Source organism: Corvus cornix, chromosome 2 (genome assembly GCF_000738735.6).
Source record: "Corvus cornix cornix isolate S_Up_H32 chromosome 2, ASM73873v5, whole genome shotgun sequence".
Taxonomy (NCBI): Eukaryota; Metazoa; Chordata; class Aves; order Passeriformes; family Corvidae; genus Corvus; species Corvus cornix.
Window position 1 is genome coordinate 12999004 of NC_046333.1, and position 25004 is coordinate 13024007.

The 25004-nt window shown below is 40.2% G+C and overlaps 1 protein-coding gene across 5 annotated transcripts in view; it reads right to left on the bottom strand.

The window, feature by feature from the left end:
- CCNY (cyclin Y) overlaps positions 1–25004 on the bottom strand; it is a 123322-nt gene that overhangs the window by 40170 nt on the left and 58148 nt on the right. The window contains exons 2-4 of one of the 5 annotated variants that reach the window (XM_039548301.1): positions 6641–6715; positions 2092–2103; positions 924–958 (exon numbers count right to left, since the gene is read on the bottom strand). In XM_039548301.1, the coding sequence (XP_039404235.1) occupies positions 924–958; positions 2092–2103; positions 6641–6715 (122 nt within the window). Of the gene's footprint in view, positions 1–923; positions 959–2091; positions 2104–6636; positions 6718–25004 lie in introns of those variants that run through there. The other 4 variants (XM_039548302.1, XM_010394889.4, XM_039548303.1 and 1 more) reach the window with 4 other exon arrangements.

Below are 25004 nucleotides of genomic sequence, written 5' to 3' on the forward strand. Positions count from 1 at the left end.
CACAATTAGGAGCCCCATTTTAGCTTTCAGCTGAATCCACCTGCATTTGTGCCCCAATCCAGTTTATCTGGAGCTAGACAAATGTTCACCCCAGCACAAAGAGATGAAGAGGGTATAAACCAGATCTGTTTGTTTCAGCAGCTGTAGTGTCTTAAAAATGAAATGACAGCTTATATTTCCAGATAGAGAAAAACTTGAGAACTTCTCCCCATTCACCTTGAAGGCAAATAGTATTCGGTAGACAATTAGTTCTTTCCCTTTTCAATTTCACAGAGACATGACTCCAAATATTTCAGCACAAGGCTTCACATACTTGGAACCACACTGGTTCCAGGTGCTTCAGCAGTACAAACAATGCTAACTGAGGCAAAGAGCCTGGTCCTGTATCCAAAGCAGGCTACAGGGTATTTGCCCTCAGCTTCACTGAGAATTTGGTTCAAACAGAAGGGAACTGAACTGAAAAATGCCCAGGGTACATAAGCATATCAAACCTCCATCTTCACACTCAGCATGTACCACATGTGAATCCACAGTTATACTGCATCAACACTGGTCAGGCACTTCAGAACAACTGTGCACGTATCAAATGCTGTAGAGCTCCCTGCCAGTGCAAACTTGCATACAAATGTAATCTACAGTTTCAAGAGTTTCTGTAGTAATTTTAAAAATCATACCAGTGTGTGCAGCTCTTTTTCCCAGATACCAGTTGCCTACGTACACGGATTGTGAGCATGATACTGTCTTCAACAGATTCGTTCCACTAACTCAATAGTCAAGGCCTATACTTCAGGATCCTGATGCAGAACAGACATGTGGAGCATCAGCACCCTCTCAGCAATGTGGAAATCATGTGTGATAACTCTCATTTACTGTATAATATAGACAACAAGGAGAAAGCTGCATAGCGAGGCATTTTCACTTACGTGGTTTATATAGAGACTCTTGCGTTTTTCTCTCACTGCAAAAACACAAAATATGATAGAAATATTACATGACTATTTTTCCCGATTAAGCTTCTTATATACCATTTATAATAAAAAGAACAGGAGACTATCTATGTGCAACATTATAATTCCTTTTGCACTAACCAAGTATATTTATATAGCAAACACAGAAGGAACATATATCTGTATGCATAAAGGCATTTATGCTCACTAGTGTGGTGATGGGCTAAAGTTCTCATCCATTTGGGTACTTCAGCAGGCACTGGTCTGCATGGGCAAGCTAATATGCAGTAAGCTGCAGTCCAAGGTAGCAGTGGCTTGGCCATTCTTCCCCAGTTCTCTGTGTGGGTACTCCTAAGCCACTGGTGCCTTCATGCAAGGTACCTTGCTGCAAAGTGGCCTACACTACTTTGCAGGTATGAAAGCACCTAAAGAGCTACACCACGGACTTAGCAAATTGTCATCATAGCTTACTGTGCACTAACTCCCACAGAGGAGCCTTGAAACCGTATGGATTACACCACTGCCTTCTGTAAGGCACAAGCCTGAAACTATTACTTGTGTTGGATGTAACAATGAAAATGTATTTCTTTGGTGAGCATGGACCAGTCACCACAAGCACCACAATTAGCCAAAATAGTCAGAAAATAAATAGCAACAACAAGGGAGATAGATGTATAAAGTCTTAATTGTCAGGCAAATGCTTATTACAGCTGATTAAATATACTCTTATTTCATTTTTTTAAAGCACTTCCCCAATTAACTCACCCCATAGAGAGCCTGCGGAGCTCTGTTCCAGTGAAAATACCACAGCATTTAGGATACAAGTCTGGAGGCAACTAACACATAAATCAAACTGCAGGATTAAAATAATAATGGTTTCATGCTGTAGGTGATTAAATGCACTTTGGTGCACCATGATTTGAAAGCTATGGCAACCCAATGCACTTAGCAAAATAAGAGAGTTCACAATGGTGGGATAGCCTGTTCATTCCCTGTTGGATGAGAAGCCGTTATTTGTGATTTATTATAAGCAAGCAATCTCACATAAACAAGGCTGTATGTGTGAATACTGTGAAATAATTGTGTTTAATGCAGACATAAAATGAAAATTAAAAAATAAGAAAAAACTTTGAAAAATCCTTACATAATTTTCCTCCCAGGGAGCAGAAAGGAGAATCACACATGACAGATGTTAGCCATGTCACTTAGAATATGCTCAGATCCACAATTACGGACATTGTATAAGAAACAGAATTAAACAGGAACAGCAGAAAAATTCTGATGATCTAGTAAATTGTTAAACTGCTTGAAATCCTGCTAAAACACTGCACTACACTTAAGTTCCACACACTGCATTTAGCACCAGCAAAACACATAACATGTTTCTACAGAGAAACAACAAAATTATGGTAGATACTTCTGAGAACAGCCAAAGTATTTGTCTAGAATCACATATTGTAACGTACAGGCAATAAACAATCACGATAAGCTGTGTGCAAGCCTAATATAGTACATAACTCAAAGTTAACTCCTATTAACTGTCAAATTTTGAACACAGTTAAGTATTTTATATAATTACATTTATATAATTATATAAAATATAAGTATATAATTGTTTAATCACAATTATACCGCATTCAAAGTTCTTCAAATCCTACAAAGACAGCCTGCACATATACTCCAAATTCCATTTTAATGACCTTTATTCCCCTTAGTTTTTTTCTTCTGTATTTTCCCTTGTATCCGTTATTCAATTCCCCATGAAGGTACAACCCTCTATTTCCCAAAGTACAAATATTACTCACAGCTCAATCCCATTTGCTATTTCCAGTCTCCAGAAGAATATGTTAACATATTTATACACCCCTCCCTTTTGCCTGCTCCAAGCACTTCTTGTGCACAGCTTTGCAAGCACCAGGCTGACCTCCTTTCCCTATGTCTCCATATAACAGAAATTCATTTAGCCTGGACTCTCAGGTAAGACACTACAGGAAGGCAGCCGCTTCTTTCTGTGCTTCTGGCTCACTCTGCCATAGTGTAAGGCTCAACTCTCTCCAAAACACATGCCAGTGGAGAATTGGGCAGAGCAGAAACCCACTCTGTCACAACCACTCTCTTTTGTAATCACAACCCCCCCTTTAAACAAGGGGAAGCCAATTATTGCACAAGGCAAAATGACTGTAAAGAGGTAATTCCATCACTTGGCTTCAGTCAGTTTAAAAATGCTTTGCTGCTCATATGGTCTGCAGCAGGCCAGACCATCATGTTAGAATTAACTAGCATTTTGCAGCATAAACTCCTAACTGCAACTCCAGGATTTTGGGTTTCAGGCATGAGGTTTTGATGACGTGAAGCTGAACAGATTTGGAGTAAGTTTAAACAATTAAACTTCTACTTTTTTTAAACAATTTAAAACTTCAAAGTTGTAATGGAACTCTTCACATGGAGCCTGAGATGCGCCAAATTGTCTTAGTTTTCCTCATTCTAAGGCCAACGACCTGTTCCTATTGCTGCAGGCACTTTCGACTGTTATTACTGAGCTTCTGCAATAGGAGGAAAGTATCCTGAAATTAAAAGAGACTGAGGAAATACACACACCCAGAGGCACCTGTGTGTATATGTACATATATATGCATTTTTCATTGAGCTGTAATAAAAACTTTCACTGTGCAGTTTCTATAGACTTATTTTCATGTTAGCCATATCAGGATTGAAGACAAAATCCTTGAGGATTACAACTATAAGAACATCTTGCGTTTTGGAAGTTGGAGTTACCAGCCATTATTGGCAACTCATCTATTTTTCTTTTAGCTGAGAAGACTGGTCCTAGCTAACATTTAAGAGTAAAACCAGCTTACTCCACTTCTATACACATATATAAACACAATTTCAAAATCTTATTTGTCTGAAGCTCATTGTTGCACTGATACTGCAAAATTTAGCCCATACATTGAATGTGTAAAGCCAAATCTAAGTTAGGAGAGAGGCACAGCTGGAAAGCACCAACAGGAAACACCATTACCAGCACCCTGGAGGAGCAAACATTGCCTTCTTGCTACCATAAAGGAAAGGCAGTTACATTGTTGGGAGTGCTGTTCGGAAACCCTGGGTTAATCACGGCCACACACTAAATAGCACATGGGTTTCCAATCACCCACAGCTCACTGGCCAAGCTCACCAAATGAGGGAGATCTTGCATAAAGCACTCACAGAAGTTAAAAACGTAACAGGTAATACTCTGTACTAGCTCCCTAAATAGGAAGAATTCCACACAACCTAGAAAATTCCCAAAAGAGATGGAAACATTTAGAAAAGCTTCTCCAGTTAGGAATCAAATTAATATTTATTGTGACTTTAACTTTTCTACAGATTTATTGAATGTTCAGGTAATTAAGGATTCATTCAGACTACTGATGAATTACATGCTTAGCATGGCATCCAGGCTTCACAGAACAAAGACAATTAAAGACCACATAATAAACGGAGATGCCTCATCCTGTCTCATTGCATTTGTTGCTCTCTGCTCACATGCTAATCATAAGAAGGTCAAGCACAGCTCCTATGCCAGGAGAATACTATAAGACTATCAGTGAGGCTCAAAGAGCACAGAGTTACTAGAAAGCCAAAGATGGAACTGCCTGAAGGTAACACTGCCAAGTCACTCTAGCACCTAGTGATGGACTTGGCCACTTCCCACTCTAAAACCATGAGATGTATGCTCACAGCCAGAGCCAGATCCTGGATGAAACCCTGAATCCTGATGCCACTGGACTTTCTGTGTATTGTGTAATGTGTATTTTCAATGTCCACAGGTCTTATCTACAGAAGTATTCTCACTTACAGTCAACAGGAAGGTTTACCAGCCAATACTATTAAAGTAATGGAGCAATTATTTGCCCAAGTTAGGTGTTTTCAAAATAGCCAGCTCAGCTCTCCTCTTCTACATCGTCTGAAGAAGTCTTGAGGGTCCCCTAGATTCCACAGCAACCTGTCAGATTACAACCCTACATGCCCTAAAAAATCCCTCTATTTTCCCTTTAACAAGCACTTTATAGCATTTTGGTTAGGCAACATCCTTGAACAGTGTGGTAACTCCTACAGCTCACTTGGTTCAACAAGGGGCCCAAAGTACAGCCAAGCAAAACGCTTAGTACTGGGAGCTGTCCCACCAGAACATGATGGTTCTTGGCAATAGATCAGTAGATAAATGTTTGCAGAATCTTTTTATTTTTGTACAAACAAAATAGCCTTTGTATTTTTTCCAGTGTACCAAGGACAGCTGAACAGATCTTACACTCCCATTGGTAACATTTCTATAATGTTTCACTAAATCCATTGTTCTTACTCAAAAATATGTTCTTCACATTACTTAAACTAGAACAAAGCTTCATAGATCAACTCTAGCATGGGTATAAACATTTTTATAAAATGCTTAAAATTAACTCCATACTGCAATAAATTAACTGCTATTATTACAAGTAAGAATAATCATCCGGTCTGGTCAAAATTTTAGTTGTTGGACTTGGGTCTATTTTGTCCTTTCTTTCAACAGGCTGTAACAAGAAACAAGTAGCATCCATACGGGATTAGACAGTTTCAACACACTGCAAAACCATTATAAAATAGACATCAATCTTTATAATACAACTATGGAAATATTATCATATTCATTTTACAGACTACCAAACCAGGTGAGTATGGTAAATCACATCCAAACCCATGTAATGAGGCATTGACAGAACCAGGGCTGAATTCAGAAGGACAATCTCAAGGTCAAAGGAGGTACTCACATAAGCAACTCTTCAATTAGGGCCTAAATGTATATCCTCTTTGTTCTAGTCATGCTCAAAAACTAGCAAAAAATACACAGTAAGTGAAAACTACATTATTTTTCAAGTGATGTGTTTGACACTGCAATTTACTATGTAAATCAAAAGCAGCATTTATAGGCAGCAGAAAGGAGGACAAAGAATTCATATTGAACAGTCAGAATTACAATGCAGGAACTGCTTTGAAGGTCCTGCTAGAAAATAATGTGTTTTGCATCCATTATTCATTTATTTCTAAACCAACATGTCATACATGTCCAACAGGGAACAAAAGAGCCACAGTAAATGGCTTCTATTCTACTAACTCTGTCAGGAGACTTGTTTAACCAGTGTTAATTTTAGAGATCATTTTGTCTATGTATAAAGAAAACCAACGTAACTCCAGACAAACATGATTATATCAAATCCATAACGAGAGGAGAAGAGGAGAGAATGTTTGGGTAGGATGGGAGTTATTTTGTTAAGAAAATCTAGTACTGAACTCATTTACAGTATCATCTATATCAGAAAAACCCTGGAAATGTCTTCTTAGCTAATATAAACTGGCATTTTCTAAAAGAATACTTTCTACACATCTTTCAGAAGCCTAATGATCAGAGTTTAAAAAAATTAAGAAACAATTAGACAAAAAATCATGGATTTAGAAAAAAATATTTAAAAAATATTATTATATTAAGCTTCATCCATATTTGTACTACTGGTCATACAAGACAATTAGCTAAAGGTGTGACTATTTAAAACTCTAACATGATGCCTCTAAATGCCTCTTTTTGGGGAAGAGGGGGAAATTACATATTAAAGGACTATCACATGCATTCAACAAAGGGTTTAGAGATAACTACTGTAATAAATTCAGTAACCTACCATCTGTTTGTGATTTACTGAGAAATATCGTACTGGCCCGTGGATGATCTGATGGGTTGAATTCCATGTTCAAATCTGGAAAGAAAGAACAGCACAAAAAATATTTATGATTATTCAATGGCAGACACAGATTTTCTCATTCTTTTTAATAACACCAAGTTTACATACTTAAGCAGCTACTGTAAAACAAAATCCATCTTGAGGCTCACTTTTTTATCCTTCCTTGCACAAGTGGTTCTTTTTGGCATGCAAATCATTTGCATCAACACAGCTTTGGGATTAGACTTCAGTTCTAAGGGCTGCTTTTGGATTAAAACAGATAAAGCAGCTTGAGAAGTTGGTACACAAGAAGTCAGGAATTTCCCATTTACCATCACTTTCTTCCCACCATGCCCCAAAGCCACAGCTTGGCACAGGAACACAGCTTGTTATATGTAATTATTGAATAATTAAGTATTACAAACAAATACACAACCCTCTACAGATAGACAGGTTTCCAAGATTAGGCATGATTTTAAAAAAAGTAGTTATTGCAACTGAATGTAAACAAGTAAAATCTAGGCTAGAGTGTTTTATACGGTCAAGATAAAAAAAACTTGGAACCTTCACAGATTAACATTCTCTTTGCTGTGACAACTTGAAAAAAAGAAGCAAAAAACCCCCACAACTAAAAAAAAAAAAACAAAAAACCACCCAACCAGTCCTAAAAGATATTCACCAGTTACAAATTCAAATTGATCATACATCATACAAACTTCTATGAATTTATTTGCTCCCAAATTCCATTCCACTACAATCTGCTAAAGCTTACATGCCTGTATCCACTGGAAAACATGCTACTAAAATAGTACATCATTTTTTAGCATTTCCTTGCTCTCCAAGTGTGGCTTTCTGAACCTTAGTTCTCTTACATTCTCTCTATCTCCAAATGCACACTCCCTTGCATTTGATGCAGGCATTTATGTAAGACTGCATATGAGCACTGATATGTTTATCTTCTGTGATTATCCCAGCCTTTCTAAAATTCTCTTATTCCCCTTTCACATCCTTGCGAAAGCTCAGTAAAACTGGAAATTAAGCCCAAGGTCTTAGGAAAAGAAAACAAAGCCTTTTTGTCCCAGGGTCAAGTTCTTCTGCCTACAGCTTTGCCTGTTCCTTCAGCATCCATGCCCATACTCTGCTGTCCTTTCCCTTTTATTTAATAATTTACTAGGTCTTCCACTTCCCTGTGTTTTATTCCTCGCAACACACCTCTTTACAAATGTACTTCCTATTTGTATTTTGCCCTTTTATGCTCTCTTGGATTCTTTTTCACCTCCCTGCATTCTGTAGTCCATGACAAGAGCAGCCTGACATGCTGCTGGAAACCTGGGCACAACTTCTGGAAAAAACTTAATCTTCTCTCTACAAGAAAGAACCCAGAAATGCAGAGGTGCAACTCCTCAGTTGCAAATGGTCTTATTATTATCCTTATCATCAATGCCACAAAGGACAGTGAATCTAGGGATTTCAAGGGAAAACTATTTTGATCCTCCCAGAAATCACAGACAAGTTCAGAGCTAGGACTTCTGACTTCAAAGGCCTATAAACTAGAATGTTTTCATGTTCCTTTATGCATCTTATTTAGACATACAGAAGAAAAAAATAATCACCCATTGAGACAGTGCTGGTAAAGACTGTTTTCGATTTCAGGATGGCTTTTCTATTAAGCCAAATTCAAGCTCTTCGTTATGTGAAGAGTAATCAGCACTTAAAAATGCAAAATACATTATCTATTATCCACCTCTTTTGTCTTTTATCACATAGCACAATACATCACCAGAAAAAACAGAGGTGCTTTTTCTTTTTTAAACCACTACAGGTATTTTTTCTGCAAATACTTTAAAGTACAGCAGTACAAATTCAGTCAATAAAATAGGATCACAAATATGAAACTGAATCCAGCTTGCAAAATACAGTAAACCAGAAGAGCACTTCTTTCTTTTCTAGAAAATTATCTGCTTGAGGAATAATAACAACCTGGTACAGGTTCACAGTTTGTTTGCAGGGCTGAAAAGAAAGGAAAACCAACTACCAAAACATCTTAGTCAAGTCACATCTCCTGAAGATTCCTGTGCTGCAAGGTGCTATTTTCCAAAAGCAGTAAACCAACAGAGGACTTAAAAGTCTTTCTGAAAAATATCATGAACTACCAAAAAGCACTGCCTCTAAGATAAACTGTTATTCTTCTGACAGGAGCTGAAAGAAGGCCAGCAAAACCCCATCTCAGCAGCTGCAGAAGACAGTCCAGGGATTTTTAATTATCTTGGCAGAGCCAGCAGCCTACAGCCAGGGAGCAACTGTGGCTCCTTCCCACCACTGAACCCTACAGAGCAGCACACGTCCTCCTCTCTCCACATCCCTTCTCTCACATCCTCCCCAGCAACAGGAACGACCAAACACATCCATCTGTCTTTCTCAAACTGCCTGCACAAAACTCAGAGGAGGAGAACATGGGTATGGGGAAAGGTAAAGGCTGTTTTACCCGGCACATGGTGGCCAGAAGGGGACAGGTGCTGCTGAGAGGGGCTGGCTCCCCCTGCCCCTCTGAGGAACAGCACAGGTCTTACAGGCAGAAGCAAGCACTGTGTGGTGTGCACCTGCAACTCAGCCACTCCCAGCTCGTCCAGGGAAAAGTGTTAGCAAATCCAAGCAATCCCACAGGCCACTTGTGGCACCGCATTACTCCAGGCCACCACTGCTGGCACACTGGAATATTAAGAATGCATGAAGTTTCACAACATGTAAGATTTTAGTCTCTGGTGGTTCTTAGATGTCTTAATTCATCATACAACTTAAAAACAAATGTCTTTTTGAATATGGCAACAGATTTGTCACTAGAAACTGTTGGGGTCCCTCCCCTGCCATGTAGCCCTGGCAGAGGGGCCCTGAGGGCACAGACACGGGGTTTCCCTGCCCCTGCTCAGCCTCGTTCCCATTGGTTGGTTTGTGTTCCCTGCGCGGGCAGAAGGACCCTTGGGCCCGTGACTGGAACAGTTCCTCGGCAGAGCCCCGGCCATGCGGCTGGAGAAATAAACATCTCTGAAACAGCTAGCAAGAATCTGTCTGTCCATATATATTTCCTTTCCACGGGACTCCTGGTTTGATATATGTGTGTTACAGGATCCCCACTGCAACATAATGGTGGAGAATTGTGAGCAGAACGATCCCCGGTCCCTAAGCGACTGATTTGTGTGAGTAAACCCTGGAAACTTTGGATTCCTCTTCTTGGTTTTGCTTTGCTCTTCCATATCTAAACTATGGAGGAACCGTGGAAAGACTCTTGGCTCTCAGAGCCGCATATGGACATTTATCTTAAACTTAAAATGATTCTTGAACAACGATTTGTAAATTTTAGCTTGATTCAAGCTCAAAAAGAACTGAAACACTTCCTGGCATGGTTGTTTAAGAACTTTTTCTGTTTCTTGGGATTTAATTCTTACCAAGGGCTTTTGGAAAACCGTTTGGACACAGTTAATACTGGAGTCAAAATATATGCCGATGGAAGAATATTTTCGTGAATATTATTTAGTTACCGAGACTGTTGAGCAATGTCAGCTGTGTCCTGGCGAAGGGAAGCCTGGCGCAGGGACCGTGCGACCCAGGCCACGTGCACCGAGCGCTCTGCGAGCAGCAGCGAGGCAGTTCCTGCGTGCGGGCGGAGCCACGCGAGCCGCAATGTCGGTGGCGAAGCGAGGAGCGGCGGGAGCAGCAGGACCCGGCGGTGCCCGCACGGCGCAGCACAGCGCATGGTGGAGCGAGCCCCGTGAACACCCGACCGAGAGGGGCGGCGCGCGGGCGGCGGCGGGCGGCGATGGCGGTGGAGCGGAGCCGCACCCAGCCGAGACGCGCGCTGGAGCAGGGCGCGGGGGAGTCATCGCTCGGGGGCCCGGCCGAGACGTGGGTACAGCGCCAGGCAGCGGCAGCGAAGCTGCAACCAGAGGAGGCGACACACGGAGAACTGAGCGGCGCGGCCCGGCCCGGCCCGCGCAGCCCCGAACGCGACCCTGGGAAGAGCGCGCAGGCACCAGCAGCCCCGACAATTCCAACATGGGAGCGACCGAAGGAGAGAGCAAAGACCCAGCGAGACAGAAAACAGCAGCCACTCGGAAAAAGGAAAAGATCATGGTAACTAAGACCTTAGGGATAGTAAAATGGTATAATGTTAAGCAAAATTATGGTTTTGTAACAAGGTGTGACAACCAGCAAGACATATTCGTGCATAGAACTGCTATTAAAAAGAATAACCCTGAAAAATGCATCCCAAGCTTGGGAGATGGAGAGGTAGTGGAATTCAAAATTATACGAGGTAGAAAAGGGTTACAAGTATCGCAGGTCACTGGGCCTGATGGTGTTTCTGTGAAAGGCAGTATATATGCTAAAAATCGTAGTCATGTTAGACAATATCTCCCTTGTAAGCCCCCCCTACAGTCTCCCTTTCCTAATCCCACCTTTCCCTTTTACCCTATGTCCTATTACCCCCAGTGTATTCCCAATCTGTTTTTTCATCCATGGTTTCCCTCACAAAACCATGCTTTTGCCAATTGTTTCCCCAAAAATCCCTTTCCAATGCCGAGTGGGGGATGAAAAGGGGGAGGGAAGAAGTTAAACCCTCTCCTGCCTCAGTTTCCCCACAAAGCATGCTCAGAGAATTCTGTCTCCCTTCTGTCAGCCCTAAGATGTTCCACAGAATCTGATTGGACATTTAAAGACTCAGGAGGGTGGCTTGTTTTGTCTTGAAACTGTTCTTGTTATGTTTATCCAGTTGTTTTCATTCTCCTTTTATTAAAATAAAACGGGTGAGGTGTTGGGGTCCCTCCCCTGCCGTGTAGCCCTGGCAGAGGGGCCCTGAGGGCACAGACACGGGGTTTCCCTGCCCCTGCTCAGCCTCGTTCCCATTGGTTGGTTTGTGTTCCCTGCGCGGGCAGAAGGACCCTTGGGCCCGTGACTGGAACAGTTCCTGGGCAGAGCCCCGGCCATGCGGCTGGAGAAATAAACATCTCTCTGAAACAGCTAGCAAGAATCTGTCTGTCCGTATATATTTCCTTTCCACGGGACTCCTGGTTTGATATATGCGTGTTGCAGGATCCCCACTGCAACAAGAAACCCCATTACAGAAGAAAGAAATCAAATTATATACCAGTATCTGAAGCTAGTAACTCACCACCAAAGGGCATTATCCATAAAAAGGTTAATTCCATCCTAAAGAAAATAGTACATTCATACTGCTTTTGTGTTATTAACAGTTCTTCCTAGTATTTGAAAAGTACCATGAAAACCCGCAATAATAGCAAAAGGTTTACCCATTTTGTAATGAAAGAGTCAAAGATAAAAGGAGATTTAAACTCACACAAGCAATAGTCCATTATTCAAAAGAGAGGAAAATGTGAGCCAGAATTTTAAGTCTTGAAATCTGCACAAAAATGTTCTCCATTGCTAACAGTCTGCTCTGCAACATATCACAGCCTTCAAATGAAAGACTAACAGTGGGCACTTCTTCCAACAGTTACCCAGCATTCCAAAATCAGCTTTTAAGAAAAAGCCATGGTCTCATAGATAGTCCAAAGCAGAAATCTTTCACTGTATCTTTCTTTCCAGTTAAACAGAATTGGAATTTTTCTATATCTTTTCCTAGTTCAAAAATCAAGTTTGTTAGGTTTTGGGTTTTTTTTAATATTGAAGGACTGTTAAGTTATTCAAAGTTTAACCCACATCCTGTAAACACCTGAACAGTCTGATACTCCATGAAAATTTCAGGGCTTTTGTCTTCTAAGGATTAGGAACCAAAGGTTTGTGTCTATAAATACATGTACATATGCACATATCCATATCTATAGATTGACTGATATTTGCATATTTAAATGAAACGTAATTTTTGGTTAGTCAAGGCAAAGTCAGACTCGCATACACTTCAAATAAGAGATCATGTGTCTAACAGAATTCACACAATTTTGGAGGATTTGGACAAGAAGTTACAAATGCATGCAAATATACTTAAGATTGCATTCTCTTATTTGCTTCACAGCAGCCAAATTAAAAGTTATTATAATGGCCATTTTGATGCATCACATCAAAATAAAATGGCTCTCTGAGGGAAAAAAAAAAAAAGAGTAGATTTTGCATATAACTTAATTTGGTACATAACTGTGCTGCAGTTCAAGGCAACCACCAGAAGACCCCAATAAGATTCACCCCACACACTGTGAGAAACTTAATTCCTAAAGCTACAGCAGCTGCATTCAAATATGGCCATAAAAAGAAGTGAACTGTAAAAGTTTGGCTTCGGACTTGGGCTAAAGCCCAGGCAAGATTTTAAATCTCAAAACAAGATCTTAAAAAGCATTAGTGAGACCAAAAAAAAACTGGACACAGCCTCAGTTTGCACTTTTTAAAGAGCAAAAACAGTAAGAAGAAAGTTTAGATGAGTGTAGACTCAGACTGCTGAAAATGCTTTCAAATGAGTCTTGAGTTGAAACTTTAGCTGAAGAAAAAGGAAAACTAGGAGGTGTCTGCAGTTCACATATAACTTCGTAAGTACTGAAACCTCTCTCTAACCTAGCACACAATATAACAAAAACAGTGGAAACTGAAAGCAGAAAGAAAGATCTTAATTATGACCTTGGATGCTAAGAGGGAATACAATTAGGCAGTGAAGCTCCACACCCAAGGAACATGCACTCAAGTGATCTTGATGTTTTCCCTTTTGAGAAGATTGCTTCAGACAAACATCTTTGGGCTTTAGTCCAGCATGAGTATTTCGGCTCAATTTAAGAATCACTTAGGCAAGTTACTTGCTTATGATTCATATGCAGGTCAGATCAGATGATCCCAAGGGCCTCAAGCCTAAGTTCTATAAAATCCTCAGAAATAGCAATATTTAAATTATTAAGCACAAAAGTTCAGGAAACCCCAGTGGCACATCTGTAAATTTTCTAAAACTGCACCAACTCTGCTGCAGTTCTTCAGAAAGAGGTACATTTTCAAACTTGTGGTTAGAGTACATTATGCAAGATAAAAACAGTAAAGGATGAGACTAAATCTTCTGTGGCAAAACTTTAACAAAAAACCCAACTGCTGCTTCAATTCATGAGTCTTACTGTGATAGGAGAGGGCACAAGAAGAGAATGACGGATGGGTGCTGCAGCAACTAACTTCTGAGCACATCAAAGCTTCTGCGTGACACAAACAGGAAAAACCAACACAGTCGCTGCTTTTCTAACAGTGCACATGGGATGCAGCACAGGGAGCAGGCCTGAAAATGTGTTTACTCTGTTAGAAAAATAAGATGTTATTTCCTTCCTTTTGAACAACGAAAGTCAGGTAAGTTTGCACCACCAAAGCTCTGATGCTGATTTGATAACAGAATAAAGTCTAAACTGAGTAAACCACTGGTTTTAGTCTTACTCAATTCTGAAATAACCTGGTGAAATTCTTTCCTTCCTTCCCCTTTGCCTCTGGGACCACAGGCTATCACTGCCACTGCACACCCCCCATTATCATTAAGGAAAGTGGTAATGTCCCATACTAATGACTTATCATATACCTAAAAATGAAATTAATCCATGTTTCTTCATCCTGTAAGATGAATAATTTTTAAAAATTATTTAAAGGGACTTCAGGTAAGAACAGACCTGTCCAGGGCTTACTGCAGAGGAAACTGAGCTTACCAGGCACTACACAAGTTACTTTACTTCTTTGCCATCCTTTCTCCACCCACAGCCTGACACTACAGAGTGACTGCCTGTAGTGGGTGGAAAACAACAAAAAACACCAGAAAGGTTCTTATCAAGCAATTACACAAATGCAAGCCATGAGTAATATCTAAGCCCTACACGCTTCCAGGAAGCATGTCAAAGCGGAAGAGAAAACAATCACCACAGGAGCAAAGGGAAGCACAGGTGACCTGAGCTAAGGGGACAGCTTCCATGGAGATGTCAAAGGCAGGGCTTTCCACGGGCCCTGATGCAGGTGGGAACCAGCACGGCTGTGACTCCCCAGCCCAGGCCACCTGCGTGCACCAGCAGCACCTGAGGTGTAATTTGTCCAGCTGGCAGAAATTGTGAAGTTGTTGCTCCTGCTCTCATTGTACCAGCCCATAGGAATGGGCTGATGTCATCTGTGGGAAGAGAAACAGAAACAGTATTCTCCAGGCACAGACACGGAGACAAGCTTCCCCAATACTGAACCCAGAAAAAACTGCTGAAATAAATTCCAAAAGTCTCATTACACCTTATGCCTTTCTGCTTCTTTCTTACTCTGGTGGGCTGCTCCCCTCTATTAACAGCAATTAGCCACGTGTACAGTAATGAAAATACTGCCTTAAACATTATTATGTTAGCATTTCCTGAGGAGTTGGTAAGAGTTAAAAGGACACCTCAGCTAAGAGTATCTCCCTCATCTGTCTCTAGTCAAACGAAGCTAAAAACAAAGACTAAAATAGAACAGAGAGCAAAGAAACAAGATTGAAAAAGACTATTTCTCACCATTATTACCCATTTTCTTAGATTTTATTTTGAAGCACCATAATTTATGCAAAAAAGGCATGATACAACTTTACATTTGGAAAGCCCTATGACTACATCTAGCAGTAAAGTTTCCATTTGAGATTTCTGTACATCAGTGTCTCCAAAACGTGGGATGCACCAAATACTGAGATTAAAATAAATAAAGCACTGGGGTGCTTTCTGTTCAGAGGTTTTCAAAACTTTCAAACCAAAATAAGACTGAATTGCACATGCTGATTTCACTGGCTAGTAACAGTAACTGCACCTGCTTTTACACTAAAACTTCCAAGATGTGAGATGCATTACTAGAAGTTCCAGCTCATGGCATTCAAACACCACACAATCACAGCATGAAGATTTACCTGTATCAGACCACAAGATCTAGCTGTAACTCTTTGCAGTACTTCATGTCTAATCTAAGCAGCAACTAACCTACCACAAATAAAATGCCTCTCAGCTGCATGCAGTATTCTTGCAAGAATAAATGTTTGTGATCGTGTTCCGGTACACTTTAACACGGATTATTAAAAGAAAAGAAAGCTGGAAATTGGAAGGCGTTCAAGAGTCAATTGGCTGGAAGGGTAAACTCCTTCAGGTTTGGCTAGGTTGCTGGAAAAACTTGGATGTGATCTTTGCTACCCTGGAGCTATAGTATTCTCTGCCTACCATTCCAAGCAAACAACAGGCACGACATTTCTCAGCAAGTTCCAATTACATAGTGACTCTGTTCCAGGCTCTGCTCTGATCTTGGTTTTTGAGTGAGGCAGAGATAGTTCATCAATAAAAAAAACCCTCTGTGGCAACTAATGCTCATTTCTGTACAGTTATGCCTGACCAGTCAGCCAAGTTACAGCCCAGAGCAGTTCTTATGGGCACAGCTATATTTATTTTCTCTTCTAGAAGCAAATCACAGATATGACTTTCCACACGATGAACAAGGTTTGTATCCAGGATTTTTAGTTTTGTATCACTTTTCAGGATTTGCTTTCCCTTATACAGCAATCTCTCCCAACTAACTAGACACATTTCAAGAGCAAATTAAATGATCTGACATTACATGATACATAAGTCTCTTGTTTAATGTCTCCTTACATTTAGAACATGAAAGACATTAATAAATCATTTCCCTCTCAAGTTCATCTCATGGCAGTTTTTCAGACATTCCACTTACTAGTTTTCGCTTTAACTGTAACCAAAATTAATTTTAAGAGTTCTATTGATGTATAAGACAGAAGACAAGAAAAAAAATTATTCATGCAAGCACTTATCCATTCCCTTCCCCACAGGAAAATAAAGAGGAAAAGACTATTTCTCCCCATTACATGCAGAATTCAGCATGGACTGAAGAGAGCAACAATTCTGTGCTGTTATTAAATCAGGAGCATTCCCCTCATTTAAATACAACTGTCCACTGTAAAAAGTTCCTAACAGAACATATAAGACTGTGCATACATGTATTTCCATCGTACTCAAATACTGCTCCTCTGGCTTTTGAGTACAACATAGAATCATCGAATGATAGAATTATTTAAGTTGGAAAAGACTTCTGAGATTATTGAGTCCAACCATTAACCTAGTACTGCCAAGTCCACCACTAGGATGGTCCAACCATGTCCCTAAGTGTCACATCTACAGTCTTTAAGATACCTCCAGGGACAGTATTGTCACTGACAGGCTACACAGTTCAATGAAGCCTACAAAGACAATGCTTCAAAAACAGCAGCATGACCTTCAGGCAACCTAAGTTCCATAGCAAACACCCAAGAGAAACGTCGAAATAAAAACACTTCTTGAATGCTAATGTCTTAAGATGGAGACATTAAATACTGTTCCTGGTAGAAATTAAAACCATGAAGAAAATCTAAGTAAAAGTACTCTGAGATTAATACTAATGTGAATACAAATACCAGATGGAAGAATATATGCACCTGCTTTTTAACATTTCTAAATATGCTTTTAAATTTCAAATTTTTAAAGTCTTCCAGCCTGTTCTAATACCCTAGCAGCAAATTTGATCAAGATCAATTTAGACTGGGCAACTGTAGAAATCAGAGACGAAAAGGCAAAAGAGAAATTTAACTGCACTACTCACTCCTTTTTTTCTTATTACTGTACCGAAGAACTGGTAGCCAAAACAGACTTACTTAAAAAACACTGAAATTTATTCATTTATTTTAAAGAGAAAGCTACATGAATAATGGAATGTTTGAGCAGGCTTAGATAACCAAGAATTGAAAGGAAAAAAAAATGTTCAAAATTTTCAAGTTTTTCCTTTTGCTCTGTTCCAAGTCTTTGGAACATGTTTCAAGGTGTGCACAGAGCAGAAATTGAAGACTTTTCCCATTTAGGGTAATTTCCTTCTAGGACCTACACATGAAGATAACTGAGGACATAATGCAAGCTGGAGTCAGGCTAACATGTTGACCTTTTACTTCATGTCTATAGCTCAAAAGAGTAACTTAACTGTTACTTCCCAAGGAAGCTGTGGATGCCCAACCCTGGCAGCATTCAAGGCCAGGTCGGATAAGGGCTTGAGCAACCTGGTCTAGTGGAAGGTGTCCCTGTCCATAGCAAGGCATTGGGACTGGATGATCTTTAAGGTCTCTTCCAACTCTCAACATTCTGTGATTCCACAGTGACTCCACCACTTCCCTGGGCAGCCTGTTCCAACGACAACCCTCTCAGAGAAGAACTGTTTCCTAGCATCCAATCTAAACCTCCCCTGGCACAACTTGAGGCCATTCCCTCTTGTCCTATCACTGGTCACCTCGGAGAAGAGGCTGATCCCCACCTGGTTACACCCTCCTTTCAGGGAGCTGTAGAGAGCAGTAAGGTCTCCCCTGAGCCTTCTTTCCTCCAGGACAAACACTCCCAGCTCCCTCAGCCCTTTCTCCTAACACTTGTGCTCTAGTCCTTTCACCAGCTTCACTTTTCTTTGGACACACTCCAGCACCTCAATGTCATGAAGCATGATTCATTTTACATTGCCCTAAAACATCTGAAGTGTAAGAAAAATAAATACAGTAATGGAGTGTAGAAGACAGTCTATTCTAAAAGCCACTTCTTTAGATCAAAGTATCTTGACATACAAAAATATTACTTTCCCTTCACTTAATCCAACTGAAAATCTAAGGCCAGCAAAGTGAAACAACTTCTCAAATGTGATGCCTTTAAGACTTTCAGTTTCCTGTTAAAATTAGCAAGAATGATGACAAGTATGTGTGTGAGCATGCCTCCCTTCCTTCCTGACAGCATGCCCAAGACATGCTACAGGATAAAGGACACTGATAACCCTTTAGTCAAAAACTGTCCTCACAGAAAGCCTCCCACCAATCTTGTAAAAAGTTTTTCTTTCTTTTTTTCTTTTTTTTTTTTTTTTTTTTTTTTTGAAGAGTTCAACAGAACCTAGCCCAAGATTCACCACTGGGCCCAAAACTTGTTCATATGCAGGAGATCCAGGGATATCAAGCAGGCATGTGCTAGAATACACACAAACTGACTCCAGAGCTGAGGAAAAACATTCCCTAAGATATCACAGGTTTTCATGGACAAAAATTCACTCTGAAACACCATTTTCATTATACTGAGAGTGTAACATGACTTTTGGAATGAAAAACTTACACTGGGACAGCAAGTGGAGCCCTGCGAGACCACCACACACAAGACCTCCCATTACTTCTGACGCATTGGCACTGAGGATGGAACAGGTTTCAGCCCAGCAGATACAGGCAGCCTGAGCCAGAGCCAGCAGGTGCAGCAGCCTCCCTCAAAGGTCTCAGAACTGCAAACAGCCACCTGCCTCAACTCATCTGGATGAACACACAGTCAGGGACACACAGCTGAAGTCAAGCGAAACTGCTCTAACAGTTCTCACCAAAAGGCAAGGGATGCACACAGCATTTCAGTTCTGCTGTTAGAGTACAAACATGGGGTAAGGCTTGCTCTCATTTTTTCAGAAGCATGGTCTGCTCTGAATATTATAAGTAATATAAACAATAAAATTTCCACAAAAGCTTTTCTTCCCCTCCCCAATAATCATACATGATACAGTTGCCCTCATTTAACGTAGGCTGGGGAGAGAAACTACAGTGCCCATTTTAACAGCATCTTGCTTTGCACTCCTGGGGTTTGCTGCACATTGCCCATCGCTGCTCATTTTCTCACTGATGACCTTTCCATTTTCCATACCTGTGGGCACTTGAGAACACAGTACTCAAGTTTCCCAGTTCCACCTTCTCTCTTACTAACCTTCCTTGAATAAATGCCACAGAGCCAGCTAGAGCACACCAGACTGTGATCCTATCACCGTGCCCACCTTCAGGAATACCTTCACCTGTTTCCAGCAGGATTTATTAACACCTTAACTACTGCCTGCTTTGTCAACATCAGTCATGGCCCACTTACAGCACACACAGCAACAAAAGGAACTAAGCCACTGTCCTATTAATCTCAAACTGAAATTCACGCATTTCTCTAATGCCTCTGCGACACTGAGCACCACAAATGCTTTCTCCCTAACACACTTTTACTTAACTTATATGCCACTTTAAAATGAATTTACTCTGCCCTATTAGATTTGAAGGCAGACAGAAGGGAACATAAAGCATTGCAAAAGACTTTTTAAAAAAATTATTATTAAAAAAAAAAACCCAAACTTATTTTCCTTCACATGAATGTATCGTTAAAAAATGCATTATGATTCACTTACCACTCATTATGATACCTACTTTACATGATACATGTAAAATCTTTTAAACACAGTATCATTACAGACCTAAACAAATTACACCAGCTGATGCCATACCAAATTATGTCACTTGTTGTTTCAAACAGTACTACCATGCTCTCCCAACAAGACCCATCAAGCCATCCATGCCCCAAGAACCCAGCTGCTCTTGCCACTAATTTAACCCAGAGATTAGCAGCTGGCAGGGGATTATTTGTCACCAAGCCAAACACACAATACCAGTCACCAGAAGTGTCGGGTTAACCTACAGCAAAGTGAGGCAATTTTACTTCAAGACACAGACCACTACAAAGTCAGCAGCACAATCATCATTTCACAGCTGAGCTGATATTATGAGCCTGAATCTTAGACTGAAGCATTATCTGCAGCTTTGCACCAAGGTGCCTGCATTTCACCATTCCTCAAAACTCAGACATTATTCCCACACAAATCAGTAAGAAACTGCATGACCTTAAGGATGCATTATGTTCTGCAAACCAGGGCACAGAAGCCTGAGCTGCAGCTTAATTCTATGTCTGGAAAAAGGCATCTCATGATGCTGACTGAAGCTCTGGGGAGCTCTCACATCAGCCCAGCAGGGTAGGACGAGCTTACCCTTCCTCATTCCCTTACAGAAATGATTTTTTAAAGTGCATCTTTCCAGGCTCTCTTCTTTTCTTTTGCTTCCCTACTGAGCTGTGTGACCCAAAGTTAAAGTAAGTAGGTAATCTGTGAAATACAAAGAGAAAACTATTGACCTTGGTTTCCCAGAAAATTTAGTTCAAGTGTTATACAACACTTGCAAAGGTACATTTCTGCTTCAAGGATGTCAGCTTCTTTTTTAATATGCAAAAATATAACTTGTAATCTTTTCTGAGGAAGACTTCAGGATATCTGGCAAACTACAATAACAGGCTTTCAAGTTTTCCCCTGCAGATTTGTATTAACATGGCAACCAAATTACCAAGACACAGTGTCAAAATCATACATACAAATCATCACCTGAAACTGAAAGTCAACTGATACTAAAAATCTCTCTTATCAGTGAATCTCTACACTTGTCAATGTATGAAAAGGCCCATAAACACACACAGTTAAAGCACGTGTACATGTGTATGCACACATCTGAGCCTCTGAGCACTTGCATTACTCAGCTGTCACGCGGCCCCTATGCCCAGAAGGCTCAGTCCTATTAAAGTGTGATGAACAGGTACCACGCTGCTTCCTGAACATGTACACACTTCAGATGCATTATTGCCCAGACTCCAGACACTACCCCTTCTAAAACCTAAACCCCTGTGACTTCCACACTCACATATCCCATACACCAGGCACACAAAAAAGAGCAAGAAGAAGGAAAATGCTAATTAAACTCTGAAGAAAAGAGATACAGAGCTTCAACTGACATTTATTCTCAGTCTTTCGGTTCTTTAATCAACCTCTGCTCTCAGAAGAGTCAGCTCAGAGTCATTAAGTGCTGATCTTGAGGAAGCACCTTACAACATCTGAATGTTATGAAATTGTCACTATATGAGCTACCATTTCCAATGAGATAAAAAGAAATCAGTATATTGATATTTTGTTATTTGCTCTGAGTTTATAGCAATCTCAAACACTGCCATCTATCTTCATCATGATTTAACGTATTGATCTGAATATCTGAATAGCTCTAAACAACCACAGAAAAACCTTAAATTTACTTTTAATTCAAAATCCTACAGAAATGTTCTGTTCTTGTCCCAAACATGAAATTACTCCCAAGATTACGTCAGCTCAATGCCCAGGACTAGTAACACCCAGTCCCAGTGCAGCAACTAGCTTCAGATTCAGTATCTTGCAGCTTTCCAGCTCTTAATAAAAGCTCTGGACAACTAAAAAAAGGATAAAAGCAATTTCCTATTCGTTTTTTTTCCAAGTCAGGTGCCACCACATGTAATACTCAAGTCTTGAGGCTGACCTGATCAACCACAAGTAATGCAGCCATTCTAAACTCAGGCAGATATAACCATACAGATCAAACCCATAACAGCAATACCTGTGCCACAGAAGAGGCACTGTGAAACAGCAATCCAAAGACAAGTCATGGAGCAAGGTTAAATTATGTGCAGCATGGGCAAAAAAGTTGAAGGGGGTACTGCTATTTCCATTACAGATGAGGTACTGAAGCAAAGGAATAAAGTCAATGCACCATTTAAATCCCAGTGCCATTCTGCACTTAGTCCACAGCCCTGTAGACCAGACTCCAAGCATCAATATAGACAGCCAGAAAAAGCTTAGAAAAAGCTTAAGCCAGCACATACTTAGAAGTCACAGGACTATCTTGTCCAAACTTCAAAGTTATTTTTTAGATGTCTAACTCAGAGCTAGTCATCCAGTTGCCCCTCAATAAAAAAAGTATGCACTTCTAGAAGTGCATTTGTTAAGCACCTATTTCACAAAATCCTGAAACAAATGTTTGGGATAGAACAGACATAGTGTGGACATACTGACCCTTTTCCACTGTCTATACACGGAACCATTGGTGACAAACTCAGTCTAAACCGAGATGCAGTCACCTAAGGTTGAAACAAATTACTCTTCTCTTGGTTATGAAGTTTCTCATTTGACTGTGTCACCCAGGACAGGCTGCCCACTGGTCACTACGCATCATCAATGAAGCTGGACTCCTTGCTCTCACATCCCACTCTCTCTCGATATCCTCCATACACAATCTTTATTTCACCAACAAATCATGCTGGATTCCTACAGACAAGCTCTCCTTCACTGCACTGACTGATGCATTACTTGGACCAGTCCATTCTCAGTACAGGATGAGGCAGGAGTCCTGTTGAAAAACACCATATGGGCATATAAGAAATCTGGGAAAGACAGAGTAAACTTTTTTGATTCTGCCTAATCTTGAAAATTCCAGAATCAGTTTCTCCTCCCTAATCTTTTAAGCCTTTTCTCAAAACCATGAGTATACATTAAGTTTGCTTGAACATTTGGACCCTTTTTTAAGAAAAACCTGTTGCCCTGAGAAGCCTTCCAGATTCAGGAGAGGACCTTCTAAAGTGACAAGTAATATCATCAAACAATTTGGTCTCTGCTGTCCCTCAGGCACATCAGAGATGGACATAGTCTGACTTCCCTTATCTTTCCCGATACATTTATTGACAAACGTACCGGGAAATTAATTAAAAATATACATAAAATAATGTACTACACTAACCCAGTCATGCTTCTAACTATTCACATTGACACTATGTGTTGCTGACTTATTAAGCAGTATCTTATTTCCAGATTACAGAACTGTTCCAGGTACCAAGGCTACTGGAAAGATACATCCAAATGTCAGACCATATGTAATGTAATATTTTTGAACAAAGACTTCCTATTATTGCCTGGCAGGGAAATGCTAATTTAATTCACCATGTTCAATTCTTCTGAGCCTTATTTTTGCCTTAAATAGCTCAACGTGTTCAAATGCTCATCACCAAATTCAGACCTGTCCTCAACCTATTAGACACACTGAAAGCAGCCACAGTGAATTGCTACCACAGAACATGTGAGCCTAGAACAATACTTTAAGAGTTGCTAAGAGAAAAGAGAATCAGAAAGACAATGTATTAAATCAGAAAAGAGAATACTTAATGCAGCATGCTAATCATACTGATTTCATCAAGTCTCCTCCAAAACAATCTGCTGAGGGAATCTACTGACAGGGAAGAATAACCACATCATTAGCAATTTGTACTGCTGTCAGGAATGCATTTAGTCACACCATAGATTAAATGTTTAAGCAATCACTAAGCAGACATGAAATTTTCCAATCCAAAGGCCTATGTCTGCCAATAAAAAAAATTAAATACAGTGAGTCATTTTACTCAGGACAGCAGTTCCTCATCTCAAATATCATCAGAGGTTTTTTCAATAAAACACGTCAACTGACATCATAAGAGAGGAGTTACTGGCATGTGTTTGTTGTATGTACAGAAGCAGATACCAAATCCAACTCTGACTGCCCTTAAAACATGAAAAAAATTACAATTTCATATATTCAGGAGTCACCACCAAAAATGAATGTGATATTTACCTGAAGGTCCTACTCTTCTGAAGAACCTATTTTTAACAATGTGTCCTGATACTGAAAGTATCCAGATACAGAGAGAGAAAATTGAGCAGGTTTTTGTAACACAAGGTTACATCTCTCAGACTTTGTTAAGTCCTATCCTTAAAGGGATAAAAAACATTTTCATAAGGGCCATCTGGCAGATATACAGAATCACAGAAGCAATTAGGTTGGAAAAGTCCTCTGAGATCATCAAGTCCAACCTATGACCAAACACCACCATGTCTAGACTACGGCACTGAGTGCCATGTCCAGTCTTCCCTTAAATACTCCACCAACTCCCTAGGCAGCCCATTACAATGTCTAATCATACTTTCTGCAAAAAAATTCCTCCTAATGTCCAATCTAAACCTCCTCTGGTGCAGCTTAAGACTGTACAACTTGCCTGGACTTTTAACAAGCCCACTTGCTTCTAAAACTAAGCAAACATTGAGTGCTCAGAAAGGCCAGGCACAAATTGCAAAAAAGATGGGAACAGAAGCACAGGATGAAATGGTCACTTTTCAACAACTGTTCTCTGTAATTTTTCAATACATTCAAAACCATGAAGTGATTTTAATAAGATGGCAAAGTCTGCAGATGACAGGACATAACAACTACAGCATCAACTGTGAAAAATGTCTTAGTTACTGGCTGACAAAATGGTAGATGTCGATAAATGCAAAAATTGGGGAACACAAGAAAAAACATTCAAAATCCATCTTCAATATTATGAGCTTCAAATGTTCCTTTTCAGGAAATATGTTGTAGAAAATGGGAAAAAAATGCAATCAGATATGGACATACTCAAATCACACTAAAGGACGAGGCTCCTCAGCAACATTAACACTGTGGAACTATTTTCCACACAACACTGAAGTTCTTCCAGTATCAATGGGTTCAAAAGGGATTAGAGAGGCTCCTAGAAGACAAATTCACTAGCAATTGGAAAGTACATAGTAACACCTCAGGGAATTCCCAAGGTGCAGTCTTAGGGCAAATATT